We start from the raw sequence: 26,238 nt of genomic DNA, 5'->3' as shown, positions 1-26,238 counted from the left end.
GGAGGTCTTGTTTTGGGTTTCTGTGGGGAAAGGGCTTGAACTTCCTTCCTTCCTGCTCTCCCCAGCAGAGTCACATCTCCACCTAGACCAGAACAGCCCCTTCAGACAACAGCTAGCCAGTTTTTAAACAAGGATTGCATTCTGCAAATCGTGCCTAAGCCAAATTTGTGTATAGTCAAAACACATTGGATTCAAGGGCGATTGGGTTTGCCAAAGTCCTTCCCCGGACGCCCGCCCCCTTCCCACCCACTTTCTGGTTTTTACAATATTTTTTGTAAAGCTGTATGTGCACAAGTTAAATGTGCATAAGTTGCTGGGTTACTGGGCCTCCTCTTCTGCCATTTCCACTGCAGGGGAGGGAGGCTGCCGTGGAGAAGGGAGACGGGCCCTTTCCAACCTCAGGGGACCCTTTCAGGGCAGGTGGGGGAACTATAAAGGACCTCTGTCTTTTCCAGGGCTGTTGGCTTTGTTCACTAACTATTGAGCTGGAAAGTCCTGGAGAACAGAGAGCAGTGAGTCCAGCATTTCTTCCCCCTCAATAGAGGAACCAGTATCAGCTCCCTGGGACAATCTTGGAACCACAAGAAGTGTTAGAGCTTTTCAAGATGATAAATGAATTTAATTTGTGCCCCGTCCTCCCTCCCAAAGGAGTCTGCTTTGGCAAACAAAGGATAAAACATCTGAAAACAGTTCCACCATAGACACTGACTGGGGAAGATGCCAAGGGAGGTTGAGGAATCCCATTTATTTGCAGTTCTTTTTAATTTCTGCAGATGTGAGGCGATTCTGACACTCTGGGAGGCGGCCTAGGTTGTCCCTTGGGTTTCTGCTCTTAAAGAATACAGGATTCCTTCAGGCTCCTATTGTGGATGTCTCTCTGTAAACCCCAATGTGGCCCTTTTTGCAGAGGCTCCGGAGGTGAAGGTGACCAGGAAGGCAGGCTATGACAACCTGGAGACCCTCGTTTGCCAAGTCCACGGCTTCTACCCCAAGGAGATTGATGCCAACTGGGTGAAGGACGGGGAGGTGTGGCAGGAGGGCACCTCCCGAGGACTGGTCGCCCCCAACTCGGACGGGACCTACTATGTCCTGCTCAGTGTCAAGATCGACCCCGAGGAGAGGGACCGCTTCCGGTGCCGCGTGGAGCATGACAGCCTGGAGAAGCCTCTGGACGTGGCCTGGGAGAAGGAGCCAGGTGAGAGACAGGCAGCAGGGAGGGGAAGGGGGGGCTCTGGGAGGGGGATTTCCACCCAACTCCTCCCTTCAGCAGCAGCACAGCTCAGATGGGGAACCCCAGTTGGATCCTGTCTGTGTCTCTTAAGGCAAGCAGCTGAATCGGAATCTGTAGATTTTGACAGAGATGCAGCCTTTTCCAGCAAGTGTCTCATAGGCCTTGAACTCAAATTGGATGTTGTAGGTAAAAACTGGCTGTCACTTTTTGACTTTAAGCTCAAGTAGTTGTGATGTCACAGATTGTTGGCAGATATTTTACTTCTTCAAAATCAAACTTACAGTCACTGTGACTGAAAAAGGGGCAACAAACTTAAAAGAGGGAGCCCCAGACTAACTGTACTTTACTGTGAAAAGGATTCTCACTCTCTCCTCCTCACAATCGCGCCCAGTTAGAAAAACTGATATTCATCCCCACTCAGCCCAAACACCCGCACACCGCTGGGAAGAGCAAGAAGGATTTTTGAATAACGCTTGTCTCACATGCACCACCGGGAAAGCTGCGTCTGCAGGAAGCCAAGCAGAATATCTAGCAGCCAGACTCCCTCTTCCCCAGCAGGAGCCCATGCAGGAACGCACATCCACACCAACACCTCAGAGACTCCTTCTCACAGGCAGGCAAGTGAGGATTATGAGCCAAAGACACACACAGTAAGGAGAGAGGGGACCAGGGCTCTTGTCTCAGGCTCACTCAACAGTGCTACGGACTTCAACTCTGGAGATTCCACCCAAACAAAAAAAACCTGGACATTTCGCCTCATTTTTAAAAAAATTATGGACAGACATTTTAAGTCTGAAAAAAGAAGGTGTGTCCAGGAAAAACCGGACTATGGCAACCCTATACAATATGCTTTTTCCTAAGGGTCTGTGCCTTCCCTGAAGGCCTGTAATGCTGGGCTCTGGGGGGTCTCAGAGGGGAGGGAATCCCTTCCTATCAGGGTCGTGACAGAGAAAGCGCATGAGGAGGAGGAGACCTGCTTTTAAGTTTGAGTCTGTGATGAAACAGATGTGCCTGTCAACTGTCTTCCTTAAATAAATTGGTTATTTTGAAGACCTCTAATGCTGGACTCTGGTGGAAAAAAAACTCCCTTGTATCCGGTCCACTACAGACAAAGAGTGTCTGCTTGAGGCCTTGGGGAGTTGTTGCCGCCAGTCTGAATAAAATGTCTATTGTCCCCTTTTAGTCAACCTGGGGCTCATTGTGGGAGCCATTTTGGGTGTCGTGGCTGCCATCTTGCTGGTCTGTGGGACCATCTTCTTCATCCGCAGTAAGTAAACCCTGGACACGTTGGTTGAAATGGGATTGCGTGGCCTCTGGAGGTCCCTTCCAGCTCTGACCTTCTGCTTTTGTCTCTACAGGGAAACAGAGCGAGAAATCGGCCTACAAAGCCGCCTCAAGTGAGTGACTCCTCCCCTCTCTCTGTCTGACATATTTCCCCCAATATGGAGCAGGAACAGGTTACAAACAGACAAAAATTAACATGGTTGTGGCCTGGTCCTTAAGCACAAGACCCTGATGGAAAGCTTAAGCCTGTCTGCTCAGCCTGTGTGGGCAGCAAGGGGTCCCTCATGGCCAGGAAAAGGCTGCAGAGAGACTGTCGGCTGAGGGAGGGGCTCAAAGAAGGAGCAGGAGGAAGAGCCGAGGGTGTGAGGAGAGAGGGATCTCTGGTTGTTTAATTTACTAGAACCTGAAGCTAAAGATTTGGTTGGTTTGCTCAAGTCTGTGGATGTCAGGAACCCTCCTCTCCAGATTTGGCACCACTGCTCTCCCCCCAGCTAGTGCCTTTCTGCCCCTTCCTGCCCAGATCTCACCCACCCCTGCTCTAGTCCCCCGCTGCCTCCATGCCAGGCTGTGCCCATCTCTCTTTGCCCTCCAGCGTCTGCTTCTCCCTCCAATGCTGTCCTTGAACCCCCTTGCCTCTGGGCTGCCTGTCCCTGAACATCCCCAGATTGAGACTGATTTGGGATGGGGTTGGAAGGAGGGAGGAGAAGGGCTGGGCGGGGATGGGATCTCGCTCCTCAGGATTCTGACTCCTGTGTTTCCTCCCTTTTGCAGCAAGTGACAAGGGGTCTGACAGCTCCGCCAGTGGTAAGTGGGGGCAAAGTGGGGCTCTTGCAGAAGACACTGTGGGGAACATCCCCATATAGGGAAAAGATGCTTTCCTGTTACCTACCTTGGGGTTCCCAAGAGTGACATAATCTGGAGTGTCCATTGAGCTGAAAAAAGCTCTTGTGACTCATCCTGTGTGTCCATCTGAGCTCCATGTAGGATCCCCTCCATCTGGCAAATGCGTTCTGCCCACTATCTGAATGAGAGTCACATTTTGGGTTCTGGAAGGGGTTTCTCCTTCCAGTTGGACTGCTTTGTGTCCTTACAATATTCCCCCAAAGAATGCAGCTTGGCTCACTTGCTCGAGCTGCCCTCTGGAGGCATTTTCTCTGCAATCCCATTTTGGTGGTGTTCTTAGCAAATCTCATGTCTGATTTGAAATGATGCGGGATGGTGAGGCTGGACTACACAGCCTTTGGGTTCCCACTAGCTCTGTAATGCTGATGTCCCCACACCATGATGTTGGCTTAACTTTGAAACACTCCTGTTCTTTATTTCTGCAGTTTCATACCAGCCTGGTGTGTGAGATGAGAACAGAAGGAGCCTGCCCAAGTTTTGCTGTGAAATGCAGAGGCTCAGAGCTCCTGCTGTCCTTTAAAGATGTTTCTGATGTTCCTTAATCCTGGCTATCATCCATCCATTCTGACTCCAGCTGTAACTTGAATTTGAGGGTAATCATGTTTTTTGGATGGATTTTGGCCAGTTTTGCTTTGCAGCTGATTTTTAGGAATGTGTTTGTATTAATCCGAAATGTGCCGGATATACACAGCTAAAAGCTTTAAAAAGGGATGGGGAGATTGAGCAGCCATTTTGACGATTTCTCTTTGTTGCTGTGGTTCCCTCCACAAGCCTTTCCCCAATCTTGTGTCACTCACTTTCCATCCAAATTGAAGGAAAGGCAACATTTGAGAACTGCTTTAGGTGTATTATGCGTCAAAAGGCTAAGTTGTTACTTCCGACCTGCCTCTTGGGCCGCCCAGCCTTTGGCTAAACGGATGTAATGTCATGGAATGTATAAAAGCAGTCTAACTGCTCTGGCTGAGTGTTTTCAACCCACCTTCTGTGTGAGGAAGTGAAGAAACTGGCAGGGAGGGATGGTTGGCAGGGAGGAGGGATGGTTAGATGCTCAGGAGTTGAAGCTGAAAGAGAGAAGGAACAGAGTGGCTGAAGAGGGAGGCGACTTTCCTACAGGAGATGAGAGGGACTCATCCTGCAGACAGCCAAGGAGGAAGCCAGCAAGGAGAAGAGGCAGATCAGGAGTTTCATGATCACAATTGGATCTGAAATTAGCCACCCCTTCTTTTTGGCTGCAGGCCTTCAGTTCATGAGACTTGTTGCCTGGTCCCCACAGCCTTCTAGGAGGGGTGACCCACTGAGAGTCGGACCGCATGAACTCTTCCAAATGAACTAGTTTTGTTGCCTTCAATTTGACTATTTTTTTTAATTGTTTACAAAAATGGAAACATCTTAATCGAACTATTATTATATAATGTTACTAAATAAAATTTAACACCCCACATTATCTTGTCTATTTCTTATTATTTATCTCTTAAAAAAGAAAAAGAAAAAATAGCTGAGTAAATAAATAGGTAAACCATAAATAAATCGGACCCCTGACAGTTAAGTCCAGTCGCAAACGACTCTGGGGTTGTGGCGCTCATCTTGCTTTACTGGCTGAGGGAGCCGACTTTGGCCGCAGGCAGGTTTTTTTCCGGGTCATCTGGCCAGCATGACTAAGCCGCTTCTGGCAAAACAAGAGCAGCGCACAGAAATGCCGTTTACCTTCCCGCCGGAGCGGTACCTATTTATCTATGTGCACTTAGACGTGCTTTCAAACTGCTAGGTGGGCAGGAGCTGGGACTGAGCAACAGGAGCTCACCCCGTCACAGGGATTTGAACCGCCGACCTTCCGATCAGCAAGCCCAAGAGGCTCAGTGGTTCAGACCACAGCGCCACCCGTGTCTATGATGTACCTGTAGTTAATTGGTAACCAGATTTCTTAATTCCTCGAGATTTCTCAGTCTTGGTTCCTGTCTAAAATTTCACTGTAAGTTAACAACTGCTTCTCCATATTTGTTCTTTTCCTGGTTGTAGCTTCCACTGGGGATATCCACAGTGGTGTTTTTGTTCTAATAAGTTTTTATACTTTTCCCATACTCTAAATAGGTTTTTTTTCTAATTACCAGTACGTTATCTGTAAAAGTTTTATATTTTTTCGCTTTTCCATACCATAGGCACCTATTTGCACCAATTCCAAATATGTGACATATGGGAGAACCTTGACCATTTTTTTGCAACCCGAGACTTGCTTCAACTGGTCCCTTGAAGGATTTCCCAGAAATCACCTGATTTCCATTTCAGCTGGGGAAGAAAGCAGCCTGTAGGGGGCAGCAGAGGATTGCAAAAAGGGGAAAGTCAGAAAATACAACTAGGGAGTGTGGAGAAATGGGTGAGGGTGTCTTGTGGCAGAGAGAGAGAGCGTGAGGGCAGCAATCCAGCCTGGAAACACACACAAACCCCAGTGTTAATGAAGGATGAGTACTTCCTCAGCAAAACCTGCCTCTGTTTTTCAATTCCTGTGAGAAATGTCAGTCAAGCAGCCTGAGATGCAGTCACTTGAAATTCCTTTGCTGCTAGCTTGGCATGCAAACGAAATTTAGATTATTGTAACTCGCCAAAGACTGTTTACTGCACCCTCAGCTATTCATCTTGTAAGAAAAAATGAAAACCAACATTAAAAATAAAAAGGCCTTGTTCCGGGAGCTGCCCTGGGACTTTCCAACCTGACTCAGAGGTTGCTTAGGGAGGCAGAAGGGGGCAAAGTCCCCAGGGAAACAATCCAGTTTGGAACGGAGAACCACACCAAGGACATTCCTTATGCCATAATCTATTTGTTAGCCTTTAAGGGGCAAGAAGAGTCGTTGCTGTTTCCACACAATACCAAGAACGGGACAAAAATAACGTCAGGAGAGATGTCCCTGCAGGGCCTGGTCTTGAGAGGTGGAAAAGCCTACAAGGATCCAGTGAGGGGCTGTGGTTTGACTGGGATATTGGAGTCTGGGAGAACCGGGTTCAAATCCTCACACAGCCACGAATATCTCTCAGGGACCTTGGGCCTGTCAGGGCCATTATGAGGAGAATATGAATGCTACCCAGATATAAATATTCATTTTTTGAAGGTAGAGTCAGCTAGAGAGGAAGATGTCTTTGCCTGCCAGGAAGAGGACCCAGGAGTCCTGGCTCCTGCCAAGTCTCCTCCCAAAGGGGACCCAGGAGTCCTGGCCACTTGGCCTTGAGGAAGAGAGCTGTGTAGGCTCAGGGTTTTGTCCTGCATGTCGAGGGGAACGGGTCTTTCCAAGGCTGGAGAGGGGACAGGACAGGCCAAGAGGGACAAATGCCAAAGGTCTCGCCATCTTGGCACTGAGGGGCATCGTGTGGAGAAATAAAACGTCTTCCCCTGAGTGACATTTCTGCCTGCCGATCTCCCCGTCAGGCAACCTGATCTGTGGGCTGCTGTGGCTTTCAGTTTCTGCCTTGTTTGGCGGCTCTCCCTTGCACCCAAGGTCTCCTCTGCAGGGAGGGAAGCGGGGAGGCTGCGGTGCGGCAGCCCCACCCGGCCTGCTTGTTGGGGACGGAAGCCATTTTGTAGAGGGCTGTCAGTGAAGCAGATAAGGAGGTGAAATGGCTGCCTCCTCTTTCCCGAAGAGGCTGCCTCAAGCAGCTGCTTTCGTTATTTGTTCATTTTCATGCCACCATTCCTCTAAATTGATTCAAGGGTGGTTTAAAATCACATATCAAAGCTATCCAGCAGGAAAACAGAGCTACTGGCAATGTCTAAAGTCCTGAAAAATTGTTAAAAGTCTGTCAAGAACACAAATCCCCCCCCCCCCGGCAGTTTACTCTGAGCACTTCACCTCCATGAAGAAGGGAAAGGAGAGGGAGGAAAGTCTCCACAGAGGAGACCAGGGGCAGAGAAGGCACCTCACAAACCAGACAAACAGGCAGAGGGCTCTTTCGGCCCTGGCAATATTTGGTTTAAATAAGCTGCTGCAGTGAAAATCCTGTCAGGTTTATCTTGTACCAGCTGAAGCATCCCTACTGTATTGGGGAAAACAACACATGTTACAATAATCCTGTCAGGAGGTTAGCAGAACATGGATCCTTGTGGGTAGATTATCCCTGTCCAGGAAAAACTAGATGCAGCAGGTAAAAAGTGAAGCCCAAGATGTCCCTGAGGTGACTGAGCCCATTTAGTCCCAAAAGTGGGTCCAGGAGAGCCCCCCTCAAAACAGTCAGCCTCCTCCTTATCTTAAAACCCTGAATTGTTGCTGTGAATAATGACCAAGAAGAGATGGGCTCTGAGAGAGTCGCTTTAACAGGGCAAACAAGAAGAGCCTGGCTGGATCCTGCCAAAGGCCCCTCGAGTGCAGCATCCCGTCCTCACAATGGCCGACTGAATGATGCCTCCTCTTCTGCGAAGCCCCCAAACAGGCCCTGAGCGCCAGAGACACATTCTCCCCTCCTCCTGGGGCTTCCAGAAACGGAGACCTGGAAGCATGGCTGCCTCCAAATGGGGAGCAATAGCGGAGCCATCATGGCTGGGGGTCATCCATAGCCCTCTCCTTCTCCTCCATGAATTAGTCTCAACCTCTTTTAAAGCCATCTAAGAGATATCCTGCAGCAACAGAACAAAATGTGAACTATTGGACACGTTTGTCGATGTTTAGGACGGGGCGAATGGTATCTCCCTGAACAGCATTTTCACCTTGTTTGGGGGGAGACGTTCAGTTTGTTGACCTACATCCCGCCCATCACTGACTCTGGATGCTGGTCCAGCTGCCCCACAGTCTCTCCCTTTCTGCAAATGATTACGGGGGCTGTTTTCTTCTTCAAATATGCTTTGAATATACTGTCACACAGCACCCCAGTATTTGAGAGGGGCAAGATTCAAGGGGTCCCAGGCATTTACACAGGGTTCAGTTTCCTTGGAATGAGGGATGGAAGAGACGGCGGTGTGTTTGGGGTGTGGGGTTTATTTGCACTGTGGTCTTGTTTGCTTGGTACATAAATAAATATTATATATAAATAAAAGACCTTAATATTCTTACAACAGCACCTATATACCACCTGAGCCTTTGATGGAGGGGCTCACAGCATTCCCACCCCAGGAGATCTTGCTTCTCCCAGAGTCACAGCTTTGGCATCCAACAGAAATCAAGCCTGGCGCTGAAACGGCTTCTCCACCTGCAGACTCCTCTCAGCCCAGCTCACACACAAGGGCCCTACTTTCTGACTTTCTAACTACCGGTACCAGGCAGTTTGGGGTGAGAGCGACTTCTTTGGTTATACTAGTGAGGGTGCTTAGGTGACATCTACGGCCATCATATCACTGAGATAGTTCAACAATGGATCCCTCCATTAGATTTCAACATTTGCTGGATCCAGAACCCCAGGAATTAGAAGGGACTCAGGCATCCTGCAGACTAACCCCACCCCCAAACTCACAATAATACTTTGGCATCAGACAAGGGGAAAGAGGGATGATAGAGATCATGCAGCTTGCCCTTTTCATGCATCTTGGGAAAAAGAGAACTCCCAAATAATTATTTAGCTTCTGATTCACAGTCCCCCCCCCCCCCGGCCACCAATTAAATCAAAAGCTTCCTTGTACCTGGGCAAGGAGCAGCCACTACTTGTCTCTTTCCTGGTTTCTTGGAAAAGGCAGCAGCTTCTGTGTGTGTCCCATGCTTAGCTCATGTTTCAAACGTTCAGGCTTCTGGAAGTGGGATGTGGGCCAAGCTCTCTCTGGGCCAAGCATCCAGCCTTTGCTCAGGGCCTCCCAGAAGAGGTTTGGCAGCCGCTGGGTCTTGCTGACTGTGCAAGGGGGGCTTCCCCAACATCCCAGGGCCTGCAGGCTTAGAGGCATAGCTGTCAACCCTCCCTGCTGTTTCCCAATGCTATAATGAGGGAATTTCCCGCAAAAAAGGGGGAAAGGTTGACAGCTATGCTTAGAGGGCCCCAGGCAGGGGGAGAGCAACTCATGTTGGGGCCAATATGATGACAGAAGGAAGTAGAGAGATGTTGAGATATAAAATGCCCTTTTGAAAAGCATATGGAGAATGGCAATTGTGGCAAGCTGGTGGGCTCTGACCTGACCATGTGCTGATAGCAAACCTGTTTGTCAGTCTCCCAGCACCTGCTGCACCTCTCTGTGTGATCATATTCTCTCTCTCTCTCTCTCTCTCTCTCTGTGTGTGTGTGTGTGTGTGTGTGTGTGTGTGTGCGTGTGTGTGTTTTGACCTCAACCCTGAGGTTCAGCCTTAGTTGTAACACTGAGCATTTCTTTACAAGGCAGTTAAACGCTGTAATCCCCCGCCACTAGATAGAGGGACGCAGGAGAAGAGCCGGGCTGCTGGATCACACCCAGGGCGGGGGCCCATCGAGTCCAGCATGGTGGTCTCCCAGTGGCGAACCAGATGCGCCCCCCAGTAAGAAGCCTGCAAGGAGCACGGAAGAGGGACATCCAACAAGTGCTATTCTAATGCATTTATTGCCTCTGGCAGTGGAGGAAGACATGCGAGGGCTTTTTTTTTTTTTTAAGGCCCAGGAGGCTGCCTTGCACTGACTCAGCCCCCGAGTCCATCTCGCGCAGGATCTCACAGCCCCTCCCCCCAGTTTCAGAGAGGGGGGCATTCCCAGACCCCCCTGGAGATGCGGGGATTGAACCGAGGGTCCTCCCCTGGTAACCCCCCTCCGCCCTCCCTGCAGGGTAGGACAGGAAGAGCTGCCAGGGGGAGGGAGGGAGGGAGGGAGGGAGGCGGCCATTCCCAGCGAGGAGCTGCAATCACTTTCTCTTTCCTTCTCCAGCCTCGCTCCCAAACTTGCGCCTCGAGTTCTGCCCGGCAACCGCTGCCGCCATCTGCGCACAGATTTCCGATTGGCGAAATATTATCCCCTCGCCCAATCCCGGCTCCCGCTGCTGATGGTTCCGCAGGAGGGGCAGAGAGCGGGACTCGGAGGGAGCGGAGGGAGAAGGACGTCGCTGGAAGAGGAGGAGGAATAGGAGCTTCGTTTCGGGGGAGATGGGGGTCCTCCTCCGCTGGGCCCCCCTGATCCTGTGGGCGGCTGCCCACCTGCTGCTCCTGGACTGCGCAGGTAAGGACTGAGGCGGGGGGAAGGGCACAAACAGCTCCTGTGCCCTTTCTGTACAGCCCCTTTCACTACGTTTTGTACACGCCCGAGAAACAAGTGGGGGCCCCCACCCTGCAGCCCGGTCCCCCTTGAATACCCCCTCCTTTTATATTCTCCCTCCCCTCAAAAAAATAATTCAAAAAAGTTGGAGTCTCTGCCTGACTTCTGGGGCTCCTAGACATGAGTTGCCCTTGCTCAGAATATTCCTGCTCCACCAATCCACTGGCTCTGCATACTATTCAAGTGTTTAAAGCTATTAAATTCTTAATTCCACATTCCTTATTTCTACCTTTGGTGTTTTTCTCCTTTTGGGATTGCCGCTCGTGTTTTGTTTAACTAAAAAAAATGTACATCCTGCTCAATTGTGGTAAAAATAATAAAAACAGTTGAAAACATTACAAAATAATTAAAATTAGCAATGAGAGGCCAAAACACGTCAACATTTACGTATCTGTATAGGTTTGCCCAAAGAAAAATGTTTTAAACAGACACTCTTGTGAGACCACCTTATTCTTCATGGGGAGGGAGAAAGATCTGGAGATACCAGCAGGGCATTTTGGGGGGTGGGTGGGAAGGGGGAATATGATGTTGAGATTATGTGGGAATTCTTCTTGACCTCTGGTGTTTATGAGATGAGGGAGATAATATTTATTTTGTTCTCTGATCCTCTTTATTGAAGAATATGATTATCTAGTTTGGGTTGGTTGGTTATTTTCTTATGTTTATGCCCCCCCCCCCCAAATTGTTTGCTTTTATTGTAAATAGTGTTTGGGGTTCTCTAATGGAAAATGGTATGAATATAATACTATCCTTAGTTTAATAGTTGCTTGTTGCATAAGAATTCTCACATTAACTTACAAAGCTTTAAGAACTAAAGAGTAAGACCTGTTATTTCTCTCTTAAACCCTCTCCATATGGGGGGGGCTGCACCCTCACTGTTTGCTACAGGGCTGGGCAGGGGGGCTTTGGGAGGGCAAAGGGTGGTGGAGACACCTGGTTCCTTCAGATTCCCCCTCACTTTGGGGTCTCACGTGTGACTCATTTTGTGGCTCTTTTTTCTCCCAACCACTGAGAAGAATTTCCTGTGTTGTTTATCCAGATGCCACAACCAGAGGCAGCCTTGCTCTGAGCTCTTGTGGTTTGAACTGGGGGAAGCCCTCGTTCTAGGAGGGGGGGGGGTCTGGAAGTGGGTCCCATTTGATCTTGCCTGAAAGGAAACCGAGCTGGAGGGATGTAGCATAGTTGACACACCTCCAAGGTGTACGTAATTCAAGCAAACTGATCTTGCAGGTTTACGATTCCTTGCACTATGTTTCCCACAATGGAACTCCCTCAGAAGGTGGTAGATTCTCCTTCCTTGGAGGTTTTTTTAGCAGAGGTTGTATGGCCTCTGCCATGGATGCTGCAATTGAGATGCCACCATTGCCGGGGGTGGGGCCCTCAGGGTCCCGTCTATGATTTTTATTTTAGTTTCCTAGTTGTTTTGAGATGAGTCACTGGCTGAACTCGAGTGGACTTCTTCCTCCTTGAGGATGAAGTTATCCAAATGCCTCCACCTTGAGAGGTTTGGAGGGTGACAGCGTGAGAACAGGGCCTTCTCTGCAGTGGCTCCCCATCTGTGGAATGCTCTCCTAAGGAAAGTTCTCCTGGCACCTTCATTATACACCTTAAGGTGCCAGGCTAGACGTTACTTTTTAACAAGGGCTTTGGTTGATTTGATTGACATCCTATGCCCTTTAAAAATGTCGTTTTGTTTGGGGGGGTGTTATTGGGTTGTTGTTTTTATTTTGATTATATATTTTGATTTTGTTCTGTGAAATGCCCTGAGACCTCCGGGTATAGAGCCGTTTGTAAATTCAATAAATATTAATAATGTGTCCCATTCTGCTACCTGAGGCAAAACAGGAATTGCTTCCTCTTCCCCCCTTAGCACTGTGCCCCCCTACCTTCCATCACTGAAATGCCCCATCTCTTACTGAACTCGACTTGGTTTCTCTGTGCAGGGTGGAAAAGATGAACAGCAACACCAGGCGCCAGAATACACCAATTATCAAAAGGGGATCCAGGAAGGATCCTGGAAATTACTGGCCAGTTAACTTCACACCTGTCCCTGGAAAACTGGTGAAAAGTGCAGGAAACTTACAACTGGAATGCCTTTAACAGCTGGCCTATTGGAATCACGCAAATTACATATGCAGACAGCAGACAGCTCTTTTTATGCAAGGTTTTCCCAGCACCGAAAGTGCTTTGAAGCTCTCTGCCTTGCATAATAGTCTCTGGTAGGTTCTCACGAGATCTTGTGGTGGCTGTTCTGAGTTCCCATGAGATCTTGCCAAAGCCTCCCAGAGCCCAGGAAGCAAGACCCAGGTCAGACCTGTTCAGTGTTTGGCTCCAAAAGGTCAGATGGTGGGGCAGCTCCAAGGAAGTGGCTTAACTAGGCCTGTTTCTGCATATATGAACCATCCCCAGAAGAGAAGGAGAGCCTGCTTCAGGCCAGGGGCTAGCCTAGTCCTGAAGGAGTGTCTCCACCCCCATCATTCTGCCTGGACACTGAGATCCAGTGCTGAGGGCCTTCTGGCAGTTCCCTCATTGAGAGAAGTGAGATTACAGGAAACCAGGCAGAGGGCCTTCTCGGTAGTGGCGCCCGCCCTGTGGAATGCCCTCCCATCAGATGTCAAAGAGATAAACAACTACCAGACGTTTAGAAGACACCTGAAGGCAGCCCTGTTTGGATAAGTTTTTAATGATTGATGCTTTAATGTATTTTCAATCTCTGTTGGAAGCTGCCCAGAGTGGCTGGGGAAACCAAGCCAGATGGGCAGGGTATAAATAAATTGTTGCTGTTGTTGTTGTTATGTGAAACAATATTTTATATTATGCACTTGCCTTGCCCACAAAAAGTCCCTGGTTCAATCCATGAGAAACAGACCCCATCCTGATTCCCTGGGGAGCCACTCACTCCCAGTATGAGGCAGCTTCCTGTTCTCCCGTCTATGGATGTTGCTTTGCCTGGTCTCCCCTCCTTCCACTTACCAAACCTAAGCATGCTTAGCTTCAGTTTGGGGCCTGCAGGGCCACCTTAAGCATATCTGGTGCCGTGGTGCAAAGATCCCTCGGGCGCCGAACCCGCTTTCCCCAGAGTTGTGGACCATTTTTTAGGGAGCTGACACCACGCTTACACATTATCTCTGCTTGGGGGAAAAAAACAGGAAACAAAAACAAACTTTTTTAGTTGATCGTTCATTAACAATGCACTTATATATAAGTCACCACCACATTGATTTGGGCAGATTTAAGACAAATTATTTTATTATGTAACACTTTGTTTTTAAATTCAGAATACCTGCGTTATTGATGTAAAATAGTTTGATGCAGTACATCGTATGGTATAGTTTTTCCTCAAATTCTAAGGTTCTCCTAACACCTTAATCCTTTGCTTTAATAAGGGAGACCTTAAAACAACAGGCAAAGGTATTTTTAAAATAATTAAAATTTGAAATCCACTACATCAAGCCAGCTCTCAAAAAATTAACACATGCTGTATGCTTCAAATACCAGTTAAGAGATTTTGTGTACTATTGGTCAGATAACGTTAACATCAGTAGAATTGACAACAACAAAAATGCTTGCCCCCTTAGCATATTTCACAGCTTCAGCTGCCACAGACTGTCACTGAAAACAATATGAACCATGTCAAGTAAACTATGGAAGTAGCATATCCACAACACAAACTGTGCTAGTACTTTCTTTTCAAGTCTTATTTTTTTTTTATAATTTTTTTTTATTTTTTCAGTATAAGGAAGAAAAAACAATACACATACACAAATACACATAAAGAAAAACATAATACACAATTAAACAAAAAAAACACAATCAACAAAGAAAAAACTTATACCTACCTAGATAAACACAAACTTACATTAATCCTTATCTCTTTCATGTTTCGATCTTCTTTAACCGGGGACCTCCCCCGCAAACTCGGCTGCATTCAATATCAATATACTATGGTAACTTTGTATCTTTTTCCCATAAACATTAACCAGACTTCTTAAAATCTTTATAACAATTAGTCACATATATTTCATCACTTATACTACATATTCTATGATTCTTAAACAATTAAATCGATCATAACAATACTTATACACAATTTTATCTAACATCAACTAGCTAAAGCCAATTAAACTAGCTAATTCTGCTCAAATAATCAATTTTCACACTTCTTTAAATAATCTTTAAAGTTCTTCCATTCCTGGTACACCTTCTCCTCCCTCTGGTCTCGGATTCTCGCGGTCAGTTCAGCAAGTTCCATAAATTCTATCAGCTTTCTTTTCAAGTCTTAATTCCATAATGGGTACAATCTGAGGGAGCCACTACTCCCAGCCTGTGAAAAGTAGTGGAGCTTGGCTATCAGACTTTTGAAAATATGATAGTTTACAGTACATTCTTGCAGCCCAATGGCAGGTTCCAGGCATTGCAGTGGGTTGGACTAGATGACTTTTGGGTCCCTTCCAACTTTACAATTTTAAGATTTAATAAAAGGTCCTTAGAACATAATGCAAGTTAGTCCCATATGATTAAGCAATTATAAATAAATGAGTCCCCCCCCACTCTGAGAATAATGCACTCGGGTAAACTGGTTTGTGCAGATATTTTTGGGTAAGATACTTTGGTCATAACAACAGGCTACATCCAACTAAATCCTACTTAGTTCCTTGGAAATTAAAGTTTGGATTTTTAATTCATTTCAGTGAGTCTACTCTGAGTAGGACTAGCACCCAAGGCAACCATGTGTGTGTGTTTTTGTGTGTGTGTGTGTGTGTGTGTGTGTGTGTGTGTAGGAGGGCAAAGGAGGGCTGAGAGCAAATCTAAAAAGGATGGGACAGCTGCACATTCCTGCAATGCAGAGGGTTGGACTAGATGATCCTCAGGGCCCCTTCCAACCCTACAATACTATAATTCTAGGGCAGGCATGTCCAATATGTGGATCCTGAGGTCCATCGCAGGCTCCTCTTCCTCCTCCTCCTGAAGCCGGCTTGCCCATTGTGGGTTAGAGCTCATGGGGAAAGCAAAGAACAACAGACATGGGGGGAAGCCCCCTTAGCGCTCCATGAGTTTGAGGGAAAGGCTTTGAAGCAACAGTAGGGGAAAGAGAGGTGGGCCTGCCTTATTCCTTCACTGGAGGGAGGGAGGAACTTTTATGTCACATCATTTGATGAATTGAGTAAGAACAGTAAGAGCTGTTTGACAGTGGAATGGTGGTTGGAGGGGAGGGTGCGCTAGCTCCCTGCTCCATGGGCTCTTGTTGTTACTTCTATTTATATCCTGTCTTTTCCCCTTCCAACTCTGATTCTTAGTCTCTCTCTGCTCTGCCTCCTCTATGTTTAAAGGAAGGTCTACACACTCCCACAAACCCTGCTGAACTTTGGATCTCCTAATTTAGGGCTTCTGCCTGTAATACAGCAGGATTAGGCTGCTTCCTTCATCTGCAGGACCCCTAACTCTCTGCCCCCTCTCTCTTCCTTTCCAGGCTCTACTTCTCACTCCCTGCGCTATTTCTACACAGCCGTGTCTGAGCCTGGCCAGGGGCTGCCCCAGTTCATTGCTGTGGGGTACGTGGATGACCAGCAATTTGTTCAGTACGACAGTGACACCAAGGAGATGCTGCCTCGTGTCCCCTGGATAAGGAAGGTGGAAAAGGAGGATCCTCAGTACTGGCACAGGAACACTCAGAACTTTCAGGGCGCTGAGCTGGGGTTCAGGGTGGATCTGCAGACTCTGCGGAATCGCTACAACCAGAGTGGAGGTGAGTGGAAGGCAGGAGAGGCAGAGTCGCACTCCCCCCCCCATATCCTTCCCTCCAGGGGCCAGAATTGCAGAGAGGGGGCTGCTGGGAGAAAGGGAAATGGAGGGTGGGGGTCTCCACCCAGGGCAGAAGCTTCTTCCCCTTCCCTTCTGGTCAGTTCATAACTGAAGGAGTGGAGGAGGGCAGAGGGAAGATCCCATTCAAGGTCTTAATGGGGGCAGGGGTGGTTTGGGGTGGAGGGGACAGAGAACGAGACTTTGGGGGAGAGACCCCCCAGAATGACACTCCCTGGACCTGCACATCCTGCCAAGGAAATGTCTCCCTTGCCTGCCCTTCCTTCCATGCTAGGCTCAGCTTAGGCCTTCTGAGGTTGAAATGTGTCTAGTTCATTTTCCTCTGGGAGGGGAAGAGAAGGGTGGGAATCCTGAGGCTGAGACAAGCAAGCCTTGAGTTCTGGTCCTGCTGAAGGAGAAGCCAGCTTCCCAGACAGAGGTTCTGATTGGCTGACCCTTCTGACCATCACCAAGCCCCTCCCACTCCCTGGCACAGTGTGGAAAGAGAAGCCTGTTTAAGGAACAGGAATGGACTGAGTTTTGGGGATCAGAGTGGCAAATACATGGTTAAAAGAATAGGCATGGGGGGCAGCTGAAGTGGAGGGGGAGACAAGAGCCCCCAAGGTCTTCCTGCAGCCTGAGGAAGGGAGTCCCCAGAAGATCTACACTGGCAATTATTAGCCTGGCGCTGCCATGTTTTATTGTCCTCTGTCCCAAAGGAGCATGCGGCCAGAACTGGATTAGGGCCCATTAATTGTGGTGTTTATGCTTAAACCACAATGCGTGAGTTCAAATAAGGCAGACAGACAAGGAAACTGACCAGCAGAAACCTGTCTGAGAGAGGAGGGGAAGAAAAAAGACCCTCTCTCTCCCTCATCCAGGAACTTTTATTGACACAGAAAACCCGCCTTACAAGATTCAAATGAGCCAATCACAGTGTCCAGAGCTAACTCCCCCCACAGGCCATGTGGCCAGATAGAGAACAAAGGACTCTTTGAACTTAGCAGAAACTGGTTTAAGCTAGTACTAACTTCCTAGCTACAGGTCATCAGCATTCCAAGATCAGGTAGAAGAAAGACACAAGATTGATAGTAGGAAGTGAAGGACAAGCAACCTGGCCATCTTGACACTTCCCAGGCCTCCAGGATGTTAGCAGATATACTTCAAAGGGACAAGAGGGACAGATGCTCTGAGGTTATCAAAGACACATCCTTGCCATGTAGTTGCAAATTAAACAGCAACTTAATTGAAAGAGAGACGTGACTCTCTGCTTCTCAGCAATGGAGATTTAAAGGACACTGCCAAATAACATAGCCAATTTCAGGTCATGTAGGATTTATCATAGGAAATCATATCTTGCGCATCGACCAGCAGGGAACTCCGCACTCAGCCAGCCGCATAAAGGGCACCGGAATGAACTTAGCTCAACCTGCACAATGTCCAGACAATGTATGATCTCTTATTTAACCCTGCATGAATACCACAATTAATATCAGAAATAATCTGTTTCCTAAGCACTTTGGGTTGTGTTATTTCGGGAGTTTCACTCTATCTGATTTTAGTTGGAAAACTTAGGGCCAGTTACCTGGGAGGGAAGGAGCCCCCCCGAACTCCATGGGACTTGCTTCTGAGTAAACCTGCATAAGATCCCACATCTCCAGCATTTATTGTACATCTGTACTTACTTTATTGTCTAGCAGTCTTAGGGATGTGTAACAGGACCCTTTAGAAAGGTCTTTCACCCCCTTTGTCCAGTTCTGGCGATTTCTGCCCCACTCCTCCCTCATCCCCTACCCCATCCAGCCTTGGAATCATTGAAACTCAGTAGAAGCTGGTGGACCTCTGGCCAAAGCCTCTTGGCACACATTTTTGTTTTTTAAACTTCCTTCTGAAATGAGTCAAAATATGTTAGGGTCATTCCACATAAAAGTTCAGCGCGGTCTTGTCACCCACCGTCTCAGATTTTGATGAAACTTGGTGTATACCCTTCCCTTATGGTTGAAAGAAACCCCCTTAAATTTCCCCCCTCTATCAAACGGTTTTAATTTTATAGCACTTCAAAATTTTGTGAAATCTGCATTTCTGTCCCTCTTGAGATCCTCGGCCTTGTGTACATTTTATTTTTTTTCTCCATAACCAATGATCAGATCTCTTTGAAATTTTACACAAAGCTCAATAGCGTGATGAGGATTTCAGGGAAAAATACAGCAGCACTCAAAAGATTTTATAAATGCCTAAACAAATTATAAATGTTTTTTTGGTGGAAAAACGAGGTTTAGAAAACCTAAATTTTCAGCGTGTGGGCATGATGGAATCAAAAGTTTTTGATGGTGAAAATTATTGCAAAGACATGCTCTTTCTCAACAAAGAATGAAATTTATGGGTTTTTTATGTCTTGTAACAAAATTTTACGTTTTGTGAACATTGTAGGGGGCAAATGGCTACTGGGTACAATTTTCCTCCAATCCATAGCTGTGATAGAAAAAATTAATGAAACAAAGTTATTCATCTTAAAATTTAAATTAATATTGGTTATTATAGGTTTGTTTCCCCCTGAAAGTGCAGACTTGTTTTTAGTTTTGGGGTATTTAAAATTATGAAAATGGCTTTATCTGATAAAGTAATGAGATGTACAAATTTATAACATGCAGAGAATAATATGTATAAAGAAGAAGTGTGCATGCACACGAAAGATCATACCAGGAACAAACTCAGTTGGTCTCTAAGGTGCTACTGGAAAGAATTTTTGATTATGTTTTGACTATGGCAGACCAACACGGCTACCCACCTGTATGTATAAACAAATGAGAGAGGGGAGCTGAGGGAAGTCTTTGGAGGGAGGGAGGGGAGGGAATAAAAAGGGGGGAAATGATTATATTGACTGTTAATTTGTTTAGTTAAATTTGTTTAATAATTTTTTTAAATAAAAAATAAAATTATGAAAATTGAAGACTGGAGTAAATTCATGTAATTTTTAAAGGATCATTGTAATCTATTAACACTAGCAGGATTGTAAAAAGTCTTGTAATGTTTACTATTAGTACCTTTTTACTTTTATTTAAAGTTTGATATAATTTTTTTTTTAATGTAGATTGGAAAAATGTATAAATGCGAGGATATATGAATTTTCAGAGCCATGGGTGGGATGGAGGGAAGTCTCTAAGCTCAAATGAACAAAAAATTAATAGAAGGAATAATTTGATTGTATTTGAATATATAAAATGGAAAGGAATTAAAAATTTTTTTTAAAAAAAATGAAAATTGGCTCTCTTGAAATCAATAAAAAAATTGAGTCAGAAACCTTAAATGCTGACAAGTAAGGTAATAAGAGCTAGCAAGAAAAAGATTAAAAGAATTTAAAATTATGCATTATATTCAATTTTGCAACACTGCATGATCCCCAATTTGTTTTTCAGAATGTTATTGCATACAAAGAAATGTCTATATTTGGGGGGGTGATGTTTGCAAGCCATCTTGAAATAATGGATGCATGGGGACTTTTTAACATTTATGTTAAATATATTGAGGCGTAATTCAATATGAGGGGAAAGATGGACAGACTGGGAAATCACAAGGGATGTTCCTCTTGGACAGGAAGGGAAACCCCCCCACCCCTCCCCCACCCCCAGGGAGTTGGGGGAATCCACTAGGGATTGGGGGGGGGAGAGAAAGTGTGAGGCAATGAGAGAGAGGAGGGCAATTAAAGGGGAATTTAGAGGCTCAAGATTGTAGTGTTTGCCTCAGTGTTATGCGGATGAGCCTTCAAAAAGAGAAAATGCTGGTTGATTTTTCTCACCTCTGACTGCTGCTTCTTCCCTGAGTCTGAGGCAAATAAATCCTTTTTTTCTGGACTCTTTTGCTGATGGGAGGGAGGGGCTGCTCTGACCCCCCTTGACCTCCTGGGCCTCTTTTGCTCTTTCCAGGGATCCACACCCTTCAGAACATGTATGGCTGTGAGCTGAGTTCAGACGGGCGCAAAGGAGGATACGATCAATTAAGCTATGATGGGAAGGATTTCATCGCCTTTGACAAGGACACCCTCACCTGGACGGCAGCCGATATGGGGGCCCAAGTGACCAAGGCGAAGTGGAATGCTAACATGGCCATAACCCAGGGCAATAAGCACTACCTGGAGGGGATTTGCATTGAGTGGCTGCAGAGACACCTGGATTATGGGAAGGAGACTCTGCTGAGGACAGGTGAGGAGGGGCAGTGGGGAGGGGAGGGTGCTCAGTGGGGCAATTTCCCTACAAGCTCCCCCCCCCCAACAGTCTTCCTTTCTGGACAAAACAGCAAACACTTTTCTTGGTGGTGGTGGCGGAAAGAGGTTTGAGACTCTGGGAGGAGAAAGGGGGTCACTTCAGACTATGATGGGGGGAGATGCTTAAAAACACCCCCACGTGTCCCTTTGGCTAGAATAAGGGGTGGCAAAAGACAAATGGGGGGAGGGGGCACAAAGAAACAGCAGGGAAGTGGCCAGCAAAGCAAAATGCATTTTAAATTAAGTTAAAAAAGGAAAATTGAAATGGACAGATTGGAGGCGGGATACAGAAAAACCTTTTGCCTTTACTCTTGGGTATGTACCTATGGGGAAAGTATTTAAAACTAAATTAATTAACCTTTTTTAAAAATAGAAAATGTGTGAGGAGCCCATAAAATATGGATGCAGCCCCCTCACTAAGACTGTAGGTTAGCCACTCGTGGCCTAGAAGAAGAAAACCTGCACATAGTAAGAGAGTATGGGAATTTCCGCTTCTACGTCTTTATATTTTTTATTTGTGAGGAATACTACTTTTTTCCATGGGGAACATTCATCTTCCTCAACCCCGTGCCTTGAAATGGTACAGTCCACTCTTCCGCCTTCAGGAATCTGGCACAGGGACCAGTCACATGATCAAGTGTTTTGACTGGCTTTTTCCTGTCTCTCTTTATTAGCTTTGCTAAAATGAAAAGTAATTAAAAATGGCACCCTCCCTTTTTGAGGAATGACACATACATATTAGCCGTGCTTTGAGAGATCTGAGCAAATTCATCCATGGGGACCTGGTGATAATTCACCCCAGAGACGCTGAGCATATTTGTTGAGGTTGAGGATTTCACCCCAAAAGCCACAATGAAGCGTTTTCAAGGATGACAATGTGCAAAGGAGGCTGGGAATCATCCTCTTTGAGACAGAGGGGGTGGATGAGGTGGGGAGGTCTTGTTTTGGGTTTCTGTGGGGAAAGGGCTTGATCTTCCTTCCTTCCTTCCTGCTCCCCCCAGCAGAGTGACATCCCCTCCTAGACCGAGTTTCCAGTCCAGGGGCTGCAAAGCGGGTGGAAGCCTGGAACAGCCCCTTCAGACAACAGCTACCCAGGGAGCTAGTTTTTAAACAAGGATTACCATATTTTTCGGCCCATAAGGCGCTCCGGACCACAAGACGCACCTGTTTTTTTAAAGGGGGAAAATCAGGGAAAAATATTTTCCTGGTTTTCCTCCTCTAAAAAACAGGGAGGGGAGCGCTGGAGGGGGAGCCCCTTTTCCCTTCACAGCGGCTTATCCCCGCTTGCTTTAAAGGGACATGGGGATGAGTGGAGAACGCTCCGTTTCTCCCCTCCCCCCCATGTCCCTTTAAAGCAAGAGGGGCGGGAGCTGGGGGGAGGCAGCGGAGCTGTTGCGGGATCATGCTATCAGCTCGGAGCTGCTGGCACGATCCAGCAACATCCCCTTCGCTTCCCGCTGCCTCCCCCATCCCCCGCCGCGTTCGGTGGGAGGTGGGGGGAGGCTGTGGAGCTGTTGCTGGATCGTGCTAGCAGCTCCGCTCGCCGGAAGAAGGGAGGTTGAGGAATCCCATTTATTTGCAGTTCTTTTTAATTTCTGCAGATGTGAGGAGATTCTGACACTCTGGGAGGCAGGACTAGGTTGTCCCTTGGGTTTGTGCTCTGAGGATTCCTTCAGGCTCCCATTGTGGATGTCTATCTGTAAACCCTAATGTGGCCCTTTTTGCAGAGGCTCCGGTGGTGAAGGTGACCAGGAAGTCAGGCTATGACAACATGGAGACCCTCGTTTGCCAAGTCCATGGCTTCTACCCCAAGGAGATTGATGCCAACTGGGTGAAGGACGGGGAGGTCTGGCAGGAGGGCACCTCCCGAGGATTGGTCGCCCCCAACTCGGACGGGACCTACTATGTCCTGCTCAGTGTCAAGATCGACCCCGAGGAGAGGGATCGCTTCCGGTGCCGGGTGGAGCATGACAGCCTAGAGAAGCCTCTGGACGTGGCCTGGGAGAAGGAGCCAGGTGAGAGACAGACAGCAGGGAGGGGAAGGGGGGGCTCTGGGAGGGGGATTTTCACCCAACTCCTCCCTTCAGCAGCAGCACAACTCAGATGGGGAACCCCAGTTGGATCCTGTCTATGTCTCTTAAGGCAAGCAGCTGAATCGGAAACTGTAGATTTTGACGGAGATGCAGCCTTTTCCAGCAAGTGTCTCATAGGCCTTGAACTCAAATTGGATGTCGTAGGTAAAAATTGGCCGTCACCTTTTTGACTTTAAGCCCAAGTAGTTGTGATGTCACAGATTGTTGGCAGATATTTTACTTCTTCAAAATCAAACTTAGAGTCACTGCGACTGAAAAAGGGGCAACAAAATTAAAAGAGGGAGCCCCAGACTGACTGTACTTTACAGTGAAAAAGATTCTCACTCGCTCCTCCTCACAGTCGCGACCAGCTAGAAAAACTGATATTCACTCCCACTCAGCCCAAACACCCGCACACCGCTGGGAAGAGAAAGAAGGATTTTTAAATAACGCTTGTCACTCACACACCACCGGGAAAGCTGTGTCTGCAGGAAGCCAAGCAGAATATCTAGCAGCCAAACTCCCACTTCCCCAGCAGGAGCGCATGCAGGAACACACATCCACACCAACACCTCAGAGACTCCTTCTCACAGGCAGGCAAGTGAGGATTATGGAAGCGGCCCTTGAGCCAAAGACACAGACAGGAAGGCGAGAGGGGACCAGGGCTCTTGTCTCAGGCTCACTCACCAGCGCTACAGACTTTAACTCTGGAGATTCCACCAAAAAAAAAAAAAAACCTGGACATTTAGCCTCACGTAAAAAAAATAAATCTGGACAGACATTTTAAGTCTGAACAAAATCGAAAATTCTTTCCAGTAGCACCTTAGAGACCAACTGAGTTTGTTCCTGGTATGAGCTTTCGTGTGCATGCACACTTCTTCAGATACCATGCACACGAAAGCTCATACCAGGAACAAACTCAGTTGGTCTCTAAGGTGCTACTGGAAAGAATTTTCGATTTTGTTTTGACTATGGCAGACCAACACGGCTACCCACCTGTAATTTTAAGTCTGAAACAAGTTGTGTCCAGGAAAAACCAGATGTATGGCAACCCTATACAAGATGCTTTTTCCTAAGGGTCTGTGCCTTCCCTGAAGGCCTGTAATGCTGGGCTCTGGGGGGGTCTCAGAGGGGAGGGAATCCCTTCCTCTCAGGGTCATGACAGATGAAGCACCCAAGTATGAGGAGACCTGCTTTTTAAGTCTTGTGATGTGTCTGTCAACTGTCTTCCTTAAATACCGTATTTTTCGCTCCATAGGGCGCACCTCGTTTTTAGTGGAGGAAACAAGAAAAAAAATATTTTTTCTGGTTTTCCTCCTCTAAAAGCCCTGTTTTTTTGAGGATCAGCTCAAATCTGTGCAGCTTTTTTTGCAAAGGGAAAAGCCTTGTTTTTTTTGAGGATCAGCTCAAAGTTTTGCAGCTTTTTTTTGCAAAGGGATAAGCCCTGTTTTTTTGAGGATCAGCTCAAAGTTTTGCAGCTTTTTTTGCAAAGGGATAAGCCCTGTTTTTTTGAGGATCAGCTCAACGTTTTGCAGCTTTTTTGCAAAGAGAAAAGCCCTGTTTTTTTGAGGATCAGCTCAAAGTTTTGCAGCAGCTTTTTTGCAAAGGGAAAAGCCCTCTTTTTTTGAGGATCAGCTCAGATTTGTGCAGCTTTTCTGCAAAGGGGGAAAAGCAAAGCTTCTTTTGCAAAGGGGGAAAAGCAGAGAGGAAAAGCCCCATTTTTATGGGGTTCAACTCACATTTCTGCAGCTTGTTGAGGAAAGGGAGTCCTTTCTACAGTTTCCAGACAGATATTCTAATCAGCCAGTCACATGTCGCTGGGGAAACAACCTCCCTCTGCAGCACATTCAACAATGGAGGCCTGGGCAAGGGGGCGGGGCTGAAAGGGAGCTGGGACTCTTATCTCTCTCCCCATCTCTTGCTGATCAGCTGCTGAGCGGGGTCCTTTCAACACCCCCTTTTTTCTTTGTTAAAAAAAAAAGCACAATCTGCTTTTGGCTCCTGGGCAATTCAGCTCCAGGGACCACCATTCGCTTCATAAGATGCACAGATATTTCCCCTTACTATTTAGGAGGAAAAAAGTGCGTCTCATGGAGCGGAAAATATGGTAAATTGGTTATTTTGAAGACCTCTAATGCTGGAATCTGCTGCAAAAAAACTCCTGTGTATCAGGCCACTACAGAGAGGACTTTGGCCTGTTAGGAGAGAGAAAGAGTGTCTGCTTGAGGCCTTGGGGAGCTGCTGCCGCCAGTCTGAGTAAAATGTCTCTTGTCCCCTTTTAGTCAACCTGGGGCTCATTGTGGGAGCCATTTTGGGTGTCGTGGCTGCCATCTTGCTGGTCTCTGGGATCGTCTTCTTCATCCACAGTAAGTAAACCCTGGACACGTTTGATGCCACTCATGTGTCCTTCTGTTTTAGCCTCCGACTGGGAATGTGCTGGTGGAGCCTTCCTGGCAACTGCCCCTTGTATCCCTACAGACACCCTTCTCCATAAAAGCACCCTTTGAGCATGGACCAAAAGTCATGGTGGTCGTTGCTTTGCACTCACTGTGTGCTCAGGAAATTCACTTCCCACCTACCTGATGTATTTATCAATCTTGAGCCTTCAATCCTGTAGACACTTCCCAGGGAGCCTTCCTTACATATCTTTAGGTACAAGGCAAAAACTTTTCTCTCTTTGGCCTCTTAAATGTGAGTCAACTGGTTTGTTTTTGTTTTATTATGTATTTTGTGCTCTCATTTTGTATTTTTATTTGGGGAATCACCGAAATAATAATCTGAAAAGGAATGAGTGAAGGGACTGGATAATGTTTCCTTCCAGCCTCTTGGAATTTATCCACTGCCTCGTTTCCCCGTGTTGATATTCTAATTTAATTTTCTCATTTTTTTTCTACTTCTTTGTAACTTGAGTTCCTTGAAAAGCTCCCCTTCCGGGTTCACCTTCTTTGGAGGTGTTTGGAAGAGACAAGAGGAGCATCTGCAGGGAAGGTTTCAGCATCTGAGAGCCAGATTGTCGAAATGGGTTTGGGTGGCCTCTGGAGGTCCCTTCCAGCTCTGACCTTCTGCTTTTGTCTCTACAGGGAAACGGAGGGAGGATTTAGCCTACAATGCAGCCTCAAGTGAGTGACTCCTCCCCTCTCTCTGTCTGACATATTTCCCCCCACTATGGAGCAGGAACAGGTTACAAACAGACAAAAATTAACATGGTGGTGGCCTAGTCCTTAAGCACAAAAGAAAGCTTAAGCCTGGCTGCTCAGCCTGTCTGTGGGCAACAAAGGGCCCATCAGGGCTGGGAAAAGGCTGCAGAGAGACTGTCGGCTGAGGGAGGGGCTCCAAGAAGGAGCAGGAGGAAGAGCCGAGGGTGTGGGGAGAGAGGGATCTCTGTTTGTTTTACTAGATCCTGAAGCTGAAGACTTGGTTGGTTGGCTCAAGTCTGTGGATGTCAGGAACCCTCCCCTCCAGATTTGGCATCACTGCTCCCCCTTCTGCCTTTCTGCCCAGATCTCACCCACTCC

At 47.1% G+C, this 26,238-nt stretch overlaps 2 protein-coding genes across 3 annotated transcripts in view; both read left to right on the top strand.

The window, feature by feature from the left end:
* The window catches only part of LOC117042848, a 60,942-nt gene extending 56,565 nt beyond the window's left edge, over positions 1 to 4,377 (top strand). The window contains exons 9-10 of the mRNA XM_033142508.1: positions 3,287 to 3,319; positions 3,844 to 4,377. Coding sequence (XP_032998399.1) covers positions 3,287 to 3,319; positions 3,844 to 3,866 — 56 coding nt within the window. The 3' untranslated portion in view covers positions 3,867 to 4,377. The remainder of the gene's footprint in view (positions 1 to 3,286; positions 3,320 to 3,843) is intronic.
* LOC117042773 (H-2 class I histocompatibility antigen, Q9 alpha chain-like) overlaps positions 1 to 25,284 on the top strand; it is a 35,171-nt gene extending 9,887 nt beyond the window's left edge. The window contains exons 1-5 of one of the 2 annotated variants that reach the window (XM_033142417.1): positions 10,401 to 10,495; positions 16,062 to 16,337; positions 20,314 to 20,589; positions 22,379 to 22,666; positions 25,006 to 25,121. In XM_033142417.1, coding sequence (XP_032998308.1) covers positions 10,423 to 10,495; positions 16,062 to 16,337; positions 20,314 to 20,589; positions 22,379 to 22,666; positions 25,006 to 25,097 — 1,005 coding nt within the window. In that variant the 5' untranslated portion in view covers positions 10,401 to 10,422 and the 3' untranslated portion in view covers positions 25,098 to 25,121. Of the gene's footprint in view, positions 1 to 10,400; positions 10,496 to 16,061; positions 16,338 to 20,313; positions 20,590 to 22,378; positions 22,667 to 25,005 lie in introns of those variants that run through there. The other variant, XM_033142418.1, reaches the window with a different exon arrangement.
* Positions 25,285 to 26,238: the final 954 nt, after the last annotated feature.

Source organism: Lacerta agilis, chromosome 2, assembly GCF_009819535.1.
Source record: "Lacerta agilis isolate rLacAgi1 chromosome 2, rLacAgi1.pri, whole genome shotgun sequence".
Lineage (NCBI taxonomy): Eukaryota > Metazoa > Chordata > Lepidosauria > Squamata > Lacertidae > Lacerta > Lacerta agilis.
The sequence above is the reverse complement of the archived record's forward strand: the minus strand, read 5'-3'. Positions and strand labels throughout refer to the sequence as shown.